Source organism: Denticeps clupeoides, chromosome 1 (assembly GCF_900700375.1).
Source record: "Denticeps clupeoides chromosome 1, fDenClu1.1, whole genome shotgun sequence".
NCBI lineage: Eukaryota > Metazoa > Chordata > Actinopteri > Clupeiformes > Denticipitidae > Denticeps > Denticeps clupeoides.
The window spans coordinates 24292117-24303357 of NC_041707.1; the positions used below are offsets into that span (position 1 = coordinate 24292117).

The window sequence follows — 11241 nt, forward strand, 5'->3', positions numbered from 1 at the left end:
GCGGTTTTGTGGTATTATAGCAGCAGTATTGTTGTTGGTGCTGTTGAATTGTCTGACATGCGGTTTTGTGGTATTATAGCAGCAGTATTGTTGTTGGTGCTGTTGAATTGTCTGACGCGGTTTTGTGGTATTATAGCAGCAGTACTGTTGTTGGCGTTTTTGTACAAATTTCCAGCAGACAGGACCGTTTCTGAGAAGAACTGGGAAAATTGGGTCTGATCATGATTAGGCATTTGAAGAAGGCATAAATAAGCCTCAGAGGAATTTACCTCTGCAGCAGTTACGAAAGATCAGTGTACTTCCTGGTCTTCTAGGTTCTTCAGTCTGCTCGATTGCGAAACTTTCACTAACTTTTGTCAGGAACTGAGCGGAAGGAGAGAGTAAACATTTCAACACAACTGATAGATGTATTCCACATTTTAAAATGGAACACAATCACACCGATCTCTAACACTCTGTAATATAACTCTGAAATGTAGAAGAAATGCTACCCAGGTCCATCTGCATCCTGCTTTAGACTTGTTTCAGCTTATTTACTGGTCTTCACTCTGATTTTAGACAACTTTTCAGAGACTGTATTCAAGATAAATAGCTTAAACATGAACGCTCTTTATCTCAAATGTGTCTGTTTTACCAATCAGTTGGAAGAGTTGCACTCAGGAAAAATGATTACATCCTTCACAAATATTTCAAATCATATGACTTGGTTAAAAGTCCACAGAACTGTAATGAAACTAATGAAATGTACCACCTTCTTCGCCATGTTCAGAAAAATAAGGAAAATACACAAATGATGGTATAAATGCTTACCAATAAATTGAATACATTGAAAATGAAGGTGGTTTATACTCAACAATATAAATATTGAGTTTAAATCCAGTTCATTCAAATAAAAAATATTTTAAAAAATGGGAATCAACATAAGTGTGTCATTAAGAAATGTGTAATGAAATAAATAAAACAGACCAATAAAAAATATTAAGCAAGCTATATATACAGTACATATATTCAGATATATTATTTCTATTCTGCTTTCTTAAAATTGTGTATTGTCTCAGTTCAAATGTTTGATATTTTATATGTTCCACTGTGAATAAATGTACGTACATGTACAGACTACACCAAATTTTAGATTTTGGAATCTAAAATTTGAAATATATTCAAGTATCAAAAAACTTCAATCGACAATACACACTGTAGATTAATACAGACAACACAATCATTTGTTCATGTTCTTATTTAACTGATCAGAGATAAACAGTGCTATCGGCAGCATCTGTATAAGCGCTCACGTTGGGGAAATGAAAGCATCGTAGAAACTCCTCTTGTCCCCGTCATTGCTGCGTCTATGTGTGACAACGACCAAAGGGCCACTTTCGCAAAGCCTGATTTGCACCATTTCAGCGCAGCACAGTGTCATGTCCACATAAAGGTCTACCTCTTGGAAGGGTACTCCATACACAACACTGCTACCTTGCGGTATGAAACCCTTGTGAGCAAAAGACAGAAGGAGCTGCTTGTCACGGTCACTCTCCTTTCTCTTGCATATGAGCACATAGAAACAATGAAAATGTGTGTGTGGTAACAGGATGTGGTGGCTTTGGTATTTTGGCCAGCTCTGTGCGTGTATACTTTTAAGACCACCAATGGCAATGCGAGACAGGAAGATCCCTTGAGCCGTTTCCCAACAGCAAGTGCAACCGATATTGATTTTCAGCCTTGTTCCTTGATCAGGAATTTCACCAGATTTTCTGAATCATTTGGTGTTATGTTATTAAGTCTTTGCAATTTTTACATCTTCACTTCTGAGACACTCCGCACCTCGAAGTTTCTCTCTATATATCCAGTAAAAGTCTAGGACCAACAATCAAATTCCAAGTAAGCTAATATTTTGTACTGTACTCTGAATAATGTACTGCAAATTATTACATTCTCTTGCATGTGAATAGAATAACTGAAAATGGATATGGTAACAGGATGTGGTCGCTTTCATATTTTTTATTTTTAAGACCACCAATGGCAATGCGAAACACAAAGTGACTGGTGGCCAGAGAAGACATGTCATGGCAATGAGGAACAGAAACATTAAAATGGAGCTGGGAATATTTAATGACTTGATTAGAGTATAGAAAAGTTGTACTGCTCATGGAAATAATAAATATATATTCACAACATTTTACCCAAATGGCTGTTTATAATGAAATAGACTTTCATACTTCATGTCTAACTCAACAGAACCATGTATAAACATAAAGATACTGACAACCCATACGGTGGTTTTCATTCCTGTGCCGCTATGCTCTTCCTTTCAAGTCCTTCTCTAATTTCCTTCTCCTTTGAGCTTGATGGTCTCATAGGGATCTTCATTGTGACAGCCCAGTCCCTGAAAGGTGACAGAAAGTGAAGGAGGCAAATAGTAACCTTCATATTTCCATTCAGCAGCACAAGAAGTGCTGCTACCTCTACTGTGTACAATGTAGAAAAAGAAGGACTAACATAGTCGTCTAAATATATTATGATTGTTGTCCATTTGCTTCAGTTGGTGTTCTTGGGTAATGTCCTGATTTTCAGTTTGCATATTATCTAAAGAAAACCTAAAGGTTTCAATACTGGATGCCAAATAACACTCAACTGCAAGGCTAAATGGTTGTCCATGAGAATGAGAAAATAATGAGAAATAGTCCTACCTCATAGATGCCATCAGATGTTTTCTGTGGGGGAAAATGTATTTGTTGTTATGTTATTATGCTTTAGCACTTTAATAATATGATAAGCTTGAATCCTCAAAAGAAGGAAGAAAATGAAGTCTCTCTCGCTCTGTGTATGTGTGTGTGTGTGTCTGTGTGTGTGTGTGTGTGTGTGTGTGTGTGTGAGAGAGATAGATAAGACAGAAGATAATAAACCCAAAGTTCAGTTATAGAGTTATTCTCACCGCTGGGTTGTAGCTGCTTTTTTCTTTACTTTTTAGAATCTAAAAAATGAAACAGAGATGAGAGATTAAAAAAACAGGTTTGAGGAGATGAAGAACAGGTTGGAGAGAAATGCGTACCTTGAGTCGACAGTACAGGACAGTGAGCACGATGCCGTACAGGAACAGAATGCTGTCCAGAACATAGCAGACCTGGGGCTCGCTCATTGCAGCTTATGGAAAGGAAACAGTGATGTTAACATGCACACAACACAAATGCAATCAGCATTTAAGTAGTGAAAAGTCCTGAACACAACACACCTACAAATAAATAGTCCATACAAATAAACTAGAGCAAAAGGTGGAGTAGTTTTTTTGGAACAGAAATGTGTCTCCTGCAAATCCAGACCAGTGTCCACCAAGTCAAGGCACACAAGGCCATTTAAATGACATTTCACTTCCAGAGGATGAGTACATTTTTACTGTATGCCTTCTTAAAAAGTGTTTTTGTGACTCTTTCACTAATTTGGAAGGTAATTGTTTGCACAGTAAATAATAAAAAATGAAGTGAAGTGATTGCAAATACATATGTGCAATGTCATTTCAATTTTTATACAGCAACTTGTGCAGATCCATCACATAAAATTAAAAGGACATTTCAATTACAGTTTGGAATGTAAAAAAAAAGCCAAGGGAGTTAATACATTTACAAGACACTGTATATATTTTCATGTTTGGTATATTTTTAGTTTCCATGTTTTTTACTTGTCAAATTTCCTTGGGGTAACCTAATTATAAGTAAATGTACTGAATCTAAAAGTTAAATATTATAATTGTATATAAACAATATTATATAATAAATGGTTTTCATATGATATTTTAAGAAATTGTACATTTTTTCCCATCACTGAGGTCTAGGAGCCGAAGAGGACAATTGCTGGAGTTTTAGGAGAGGAACGCTGCCCTGTTTTTGTCTTATTTTTGACTTATTCATCTACTTGCTCCAGGGTTTTCTTTATCGTTTCTTTCGTTTCATGATGCACCAAATGTTTTTATTTGGTTAAGGGTCCAGACTGCAGACAGGTCAATTTAGCACAAGGAAGCCATGCTTACATCTACATGTATATTTACAGCATATAGTACAGCAGTACTTTGTAGTCCATAGGCTCTCAAGCTCTATGGCCCCATGCATTGATTTCCGTTATTTCACTTTTTTAGTACTGTGTTGCTGGAGCCAAGATCCCTTGAGCCGTGTCACAAGATCAAGGGCATCCAAAATAGATTTTCGGCCTTATCCCTTCATCAGGAATTTCAATAAATTCTCTGAATCATTTGGTGTTGTTATTCTTTGCAATTTTACATCCTCACTTCCAAGACACTCCACACCTCGAAGTTTCTCTCTTTACATCCAGTCATGATGTTACTGACCTGTTGGCTATTTACCTATTTAGTTGCAAATTGTTGTTCCAGTTCTGTTAAAATCTGCTTTTTTGAACCTTTTTTAGCAATAAACCTAAAAAAGAAGTCTAGGACCAACAATCAAATTCCAAGTAAGGTAATACTGTACTGTGAATAATGTACTGGTTTGCAAATTATTGCATTCTGTTTTTATTTCCATTTGTCCCAGTTTTATGCAAAGCTCATCATGTTAGGAAGTTACACCTCTGGGTTGCCTGAACTGCAACATAGTTCTACTTTCCAAAGCATGACCAATAAAACTTTCATCATCCCTCCAAGATCTCTAGTTACTCCAAGTCTCATTTACTACTGTACCGTTCTGCCAAACCACCTAATGTATGACACTGTTGAGCACGAAGCAGGCATCACCACTCACCAGTGTTTCCAAAGCACAGCCATAGAGGAAGAGCCGAGATCAGTGCGCATCCTCGCTTCATTTTTTTAAATCACCAAGAATGGAGAACGTGGACAGAATTTTTTTTAAAAGATGAAAGGCACAGGCCACTCTTCTTCAAAAAGGACCTCGACTTCTCAGTTCGACAGAAAGGAAGAAGCATTGGTTGAGGACGGGAAGTTGTGGTTGTGATATGTATTTTTTTAATTTCAGCACCCTCCCACAATTACAGAGCAACAAATGAAACACTGCTCATTCCCCCTGCCCTTGTAGGGTCGTCTAGAAACTTCACCTTGTTTTTAGAGAGTTTTTATAAAAACATAATAAATGATGTGACAGTGGATTTCAATTTTAAAATATTTATTAGGTTTGTAACGTTTATACAAGAGCAGTATGGCGGAGTTCTTTCCTCCCTGTCTGATGACCTCTGCAGTGCAATGGAGACAGAAGACAGATGGACAAAAAAAACCCAGAAGAATCTGTAGAATATGGTGTTAACGGTCAACTTCTCCAAACACGATATCCTGTGTGCCTGTAATCCAAACAAAATAAAGGGAAGACAATGTAAAATCATATCATTTTCATAAAACATTACATTTTAAATAAATAAACAAACAAACAACAAATGTCTGAAGGAAATGCATGTTACCAATGATGGCCACTACATCAGCAAGCATGTGTCCTTTAGCCATTTTATCCAGAGCAGCCTGCAATTAATCAACCAATGAAACAATCAATACATAAAACAAGTGTCAGACCATTAGTAATAGCAAAGGAGAAAAAGAAACATCCTTTACCAAGTGAGCGAAGCCTGGCGCCTTGATCTTGCAGCGGTATGGTCGGCTGGAACCGTCAGAGACCAGGTACACACCAAACTCTCCCTGTGCCAAAAAAACAACTTGAAATGTGATCACTGACCATTTTCACACAAAAGATCTTAGTGACCTTCCTCATGTGGTTCCAGGAAACCTTAGCAAAACCTTCAACGGTTCGAATTTGAGAGAAAAATAAGTTCTACAACGTATTGTACTGCTGCCATCTAGTGGGCGTCAACAGTGGATGTAAAAACCATTAAAGCCCAAAAGTCACAACAAAGGGCATATTTATTTATTTTTTCCTCACTCATATAGAAAGTCACTCCATCTGGATTCAGACACAAACGATTGCTCAAAATTGCAGTATTTGAAGATTTATAATCGGCTTACCAACATTAAATGCAAAACAACATTAGCTGCTTGGAAGGTGAAAAGCTTCAGAGAATAAAAAAATATTCCAAAAAATTGACAGCAGGATTTGACTGAGTGATATGTTTTACATTAACCCATATCTGGAATATTAACAGATAATAAGACTGCACAAAACTGTACCAGTGTAAAACCATTTTTATTGTTATTATATACCATGTTGGTGTAAAATTATTAATATGAAATAAACGGTTTATGGGGATGTGTAAAATTTATTATGCAGCAATTTATTGTGGACACTTGAGTTCTGTTTCCCAGTGTAACACAGACATGTTGTGATGTAAAAGTGTATGATAATTTCATTTACGAAAAATGCATAGGACCAAAACAACAATTTTTATTTCTGGTAGCCAAAACAACTGAAATTAACTGAATAAAATATAAATATATGTATTTAATGAATTGACAATTATTGTTAGCATTGTATCACCTAGTCCTAGTTGTAAGTGAGCCTTTTCCCACACAGTATGTAGTCCTGGCTAGTCTCAGCCAACCAGTGTATTAAATCAACCTTACTTCATCGCAATCACCAGGTCATAAATAATTTCTTTCAACATCAACTGACCATTTAAAACATTTTGTTCCATGAATATACCTGAATCATAAATTTAACCAACACAAGATCATAGGTTAATGAGCATTTTGAATACTTACTCAATTACAACAGTAAAGAGAAATTTTGATGAACCTGTCTGAACCTTTTTCCAGAGGAACTGGCTTTAATCATTAAGCAGCAACTTTGGTCACTGGACCAAGTGTTCATTGTAAAGCGGAGCAGGAGAAGCAGGCGGTCGTAATAAAGCGGCCGAAGGAGCAGGCGGTTGTAATAAAGCGGCCGAAGGAGCAGGCGGTCATAAATTGATATTTTTTTGTCTAAAAAAAAAAAGATTAAAATAATAAACGCATTCCTATTTTTTGGGGGGTAATGCATACAACTCGTAGACCCCACAGAGCCTAATTTCAGCCCAAATCCCAAAAAACATGTTTTTTTCCCCCCACACTTTTCCAAATTTTGTGCGGAGAGGCCACGTCTTACTGTGACAGACATTATTTCCCCCCTGGATTTCTGGGTTTTTCCAACCCCTGTTGCCGTTATCAACAAGTCCGATATGTCGGATTGTGAGTCTCTGCCTCGACTCCCGGGTCGCTATCTTTGACAGCCAGCACTGAGGGCCAATATCCTGTTGCAACACAAGAATAAATGCCATCATACTGACTTAAATTATGGATGAACACACACCTTTGGTGCTTCTACTGCTGTGTATGTTGCTCCAGGGGGAACCTGATATCCCTCCGTATACAGCTTGAAGTGATGGATTAGTGACTCCATAGACATCTGCAATGTAGGGGGAGGAGAATCAATGCCAATGTCACAGACAGACAAGAGAGAAAGACAGACAGACTGACTGACCAACCTTCATCTCAGATCTCTTAGGTGGGGCAACCTTAGCATCATCCACTTTTATCTCTCCTTCTGGCATTTTATTGAGAGCCTGGAGCATAATCCTCAGAGACTGCCTCATCTCCTCCACCCGACACAGGTACCTAAAAGACAGATGGAGAGAGCGAAAGTCAGAGAGTCACTTACTGTGAATAAAGAACAGGAAGCTGAGATTAGATATGAAAGAAAATACTCACCGGTCATAACAGTCCCCATTCGAGCCAATGGGAACATCAAACTCAACCTCGTCATACTTATCATATGGCTGTGACTTCCTCAGGTCCCACTTAATACCTGAGCCTCTGAGCATGACACCACTGGGGGAGACACACACACACACACACACACACACAGGTCATCACACAAATCCAGGCACTGAAACACACCTAGTGAACTGTTTTTGGAAGTATGGTGTAACATGAAGATTGATGAACTCCTGACAGTCATTACAAGTTCATGCTTTCCAATCATGTATTTCGGTGGAGTGGTAAAGGCGCTACCCCAAGGTTGTGAGATTGAATGCCAGCTCTGAAATTTCGTGTGTGGAGTTTGCATGCTCTCCCCATGTTGGTTAGCAACTCTGAATTGTCCCTAGGTGTGTGTGTGTGTGTAGGACTACAAGCTTAAGGAAAATGAGTGTGAGTGAAGGAGCAGTCATGTGCAACCTCACCACACTGCATCTTTACCTGAAGCCATAATTGAGGGCGTCCTCTGCAGAAACAACCCCAATGTCCACAGTTCGGTTCTTCCATATGCGGTTGTTAGTCAACATCTACAGGAGGGAGAAGGGGAAATATATATAAAATTTAAATCATAGCATTTATTCTAACGGAATACAATGTTTTCATCAGGAGACCAATTTGACAAAGATTGCACTAACTAGGACTGAGAAAAAAACAAAAAAACTTACCTCTTCCACTTCATCAATGCGCAGAGAAAAGCTCTTACACCACTCGTAGATATCATCCATGAGACCCAAAGGAAGATCCTAAAAGCAATAAACAAAACCACAATCAAAAAACAAATCCCTTGTGGAATGAAGATCTTTGCCTTTTCACACATCCTCCTCACCTGATGCACTCCACCAGGTCGGACATATGCTGCGTGCATCCTGGCGCCAGACACACGCTCGTAGAATTCAAACATCTGAGAGGGGGGAGGGGGAGATGACATTACACATCTGCGGTGAGATGTGGAGCACTGAGATGCTGAGACACTGGTCAATCCCTCCTGCCACTCTCACCTTCTCTCTCTCCTCAAACATCCAGAAGAAGGGTGTCATTGCACCAATGTCGAGTGCGTGTGTGGTTACAGTCATGATGTGATTGAGGATGCGCGTCATCTCCCCGTAGAGAACTGAGGAGCAGACATAGTTTAACTCAGATAAGAAAATACTCGGATTATGTGACTTTGGTAACTTTGATACACTTAAAAGCTCCCAGATTACTGTTTATTTCACATTCTTTTCTCAAATAGTCATGAAACAGCATCAACCTCTGATCCACTGTGCACGGGGTGGTGCCGTGATGTTGAGGAGCTTTTCCACAGCCAGAGCGTAGGCCTGTTCATTACACATTATGGACACATAGTCCAATCTGTCAAAGTACGGCAGGGCCTAAAACACACAGGAGAAACTTTCTGCAGTACATATCATATAAAAAGTGTTAATGTTTGGCTGGTATAAAATCTAACAAGATGCTGAAACACTACTAGAATGTTGAATTAAACAGCATATATATATATTTACAATCAGGCAGCTCCGTCTGCTGTTTATATACACACACACACACACACACACACACATATATATATATATATAAAAACTGCAGGCGGAGCTGCCTGGTTGTAAATGTGCAAAGTGGTTTTGTGATCAGTGAAACAGAGTACATTCCATAGTACACCGACAAGATGGCCTACTGAACAAACAGGAAGGTGATTTACACTTAAAGCATATCAGAGTTACTTAAAATCAGTAGTTACAGGGACAGTCCCCCTAGAGACACTCAAGATTAAGTGTCTTGCTCAGGAACACAATGGTAGTAAGTGGGGTTTGAACCTGGGACTTTGTGTTCTTCTGGTTTACATGCAAATGTCACACGCTAGTCTACTAGGACCATATTAATGCCTACCACTGCCCCTTTCATATTTCGAAGAGCGAAGCGTACCTGCAGATAGGTCTTGTACTCAATAAGCTTCTCTGTGCCACGGTGCAGAAGACCCACATGTGGGTCACATTTCTTCACAGACTCCCCACTTAGCTCCAGAACCAAACGCAGCACACCATGAGCTGCTGGGTGCTGCGGCCCAAAGTTGATTGTCAAATTAGACACCTCCTTCTCTGCAGGCGGATCCTTATCTTCAGTTCAGCATGTGACACAGAGATAAAGAAATGTCATTTCACAGGGGACCTGGCATGAAAATATACATTAACAGCAGCCATACCATTCCATGGTGGGGGAACCCAGTTCTGGGTAATGGCACTGGGGTACATTACTGCTCCAGCATATTGCTCTGCCCACTCCACATCTGGCTGCCACTGCTTCTGCCTGGGAGGGAAAAATAAACAGACATACATAAGAGTGAACTGACGTCAAAATGACTAATATCAGTCCAAATTGAAGTGTACAACCAAGTGTAGCCTGCTACTTATATTATATAGCAGAATGTGTTTCTGTAATAATGGTTATTAAAGACCTTTATAGATGTGCGACCATTTTTCACAGCATAACTGCGCTTGTATGTTTAAGATGAGTCATCCTGCTATTTTCTTGCATAAAGAAAAATATTTATTTATTTTTCTGACCACTGGCCTATGCTGTAAAACATGAACACGAAATATGACGGTAGATGCCAGCATTACAGCAGACACCATCAGAGAGGACACGCGAGAATATTATGGTCCCTGCGTCGAGCAACGAGGACGACAGCGCCGTGAGCAACATGCAGAAAAGATTACCTGGTCTGCAGGGCCACGCATCCCGGGCTCACGGCGTTACGATTTAAAATGATTGTTGAAGGACGTCCGAGTTTACTGAGCGACCTCAGAAGAGTCGCCGCCATCTTGGCAGACAAATTCTGAGAGCACAGTGGGCATGCGCAAGTTTCTTCTTCTGCGCCCGGTTAACCCGGAACTGCGACATCTAGAGTCCCGCTGCTGCCACCTACAGCATTGAAAGCACACTGTTATCACGAGGACTTTGGAGTTGGCACGACGATTTAAAGGTAACACATTTGTCAAATAAAATAGCTTTTACAATATTTTTCATATATACGCTTATAAAATTGGCAGTTATTCGTTACTCTGGCATCTAAAAATGCTGCAAGAAACATGATTTGGCTAAATATACATCATATATATCTATATTTGGGCTAATACAATGACAACTCAGAGACACAACACATTTACACTTTTTATAAAAACAGTGCTTTATTTCTGTAATACTGTGGAAAAATAATTACATACCATTTTTTAAAAAATATTGAGAAAAAATAAAAGGAAATAAAAACATGAAAGTTCAATAATGTTGTACATTGTTTTAACGTTGTCTCTCTTTTTTTAGCTACGAAGAACAGTACAGTAAGATCAAGATTTATTTTCTAAAGACACATTAATACAGGATACAGTCCTACCAGCAGAATAAAGGTATAGTAGCAGGATTGCGTAGGAAGTAAGTAAACGGATTATACAAATAAATCTGGCCACAGAAACCCATGTGGTAAACACACACACACACACACACACACACACACACACACTCTTTCTCTCATACACACACATTTAGGGAAACCTTTATTA

General features: G+C 39.0%; 2 protein-coding genes across 2 annotated transcripts; both read right to left on the bottom strand.

Moving 5' to 3' along the window:
* Positions 1-1988: 1988 nt before the first annotated feature.
* Positions 1989-4978, bottom strand: fcer1g (Fc epsilon receptor IgFc epsilon receptor Ig). Its single transcript, XM_028976078.1, has 5 exons — positions 4743-4978; positions 3050-3141; positions 2933-2971; positions 2688-2711; positions 1989-2383 (listed from the first exon to the last, which is right to left on the bottom strand). The coding sequence occupies exons 1-5, from the start codon at positions 4801-4803 to the stop codon at positions 2321-2323; spliced, it is 279 nt and encodes a 92-aa protein (XP_028831911.1). The 5' UTR covers positions 4804-4978; the 3' UTR covers positions 1989-2320.
* A 125-nt stretch (positions 4979-5103) lies between these two features.
* Positions 5104-10557, bottom strand: ndufs2 (NADH:ubiquinone oxidoreductase core subunit S2). Its single transcript, XM_028976069.1, has 14 exons — positions 10402-10557; positions 9888-9991; positions 9611-9801; positions 8940-9060; positions 8689-8801; positions 8517-8591; positions 8356-8433; positions 8132-8217; positions 7643-7762; positions 7420-7549; positions 7245-7340; positions 5558-5641; positions 5410-5467; positions 5104-5292 (listed from the first exon to the last, which is right to left on the bottom strand). Exons 1-14 carry the CDS (start codon positions 10503-10505, stop codon positions 5255-5257), a joined length of 1398 nt encoding a protein of 465 aa, XP_028831902.1. The 5' UTR covers positions 10506-10557; the 3' UTR covers positions 5104-5254.
* Positions 10558-11241: the final 684 nt, after the last annotated feature.

Excerpts from the sequence above, each read along its gene's own strand:
- fcer1g (XM_028976078.1), bottom strand. The coding sequence starts at position 4,803 with ATGAAGCGAGGATGCGCACTGATCTCGGCTCTTCCTCTATGGCTGTGC. Across the intron at positions 2,972-3,049 it reads TCCTGTACTGTCGACTCAAG|ATTCTAAAAAGTAAAGAAAA; the intron begins GTACGCATTTCT and ends TTCATTTTTTAG. Across the intron at positions 2,384-2,687 it reads CATCTGATGGCATCTATGAG|GGACTGGGCTGTCACAATGA; the intron begins GTAGGACTATTT and ends GTCACCTTTCAG.
- ndufs2 (XM_028976069.1), bottom strand. The coding sequence starts at position 10,505 with ATGGCGGCGACTCTTCTGAGGTCGCTCAGTAAACTCGGACGTCCTTCA. Across the intron at positions 8,592-8,688 it reads TGTTTGAGGAGAGAGAGAAG|ATGTTTGAATTCTACGAGCG; the intron begins GTGAGAGTGGCA and ends CCCCCCTCTCAG. Across the intron at positions 8,218-8,355 it reads GCATTGATGAAGTGGAAGAG|ATGTTGACTAACAACCGCAT; the intron begins GTAAGTTTTTTT and ends TCCCTCCTGTAG.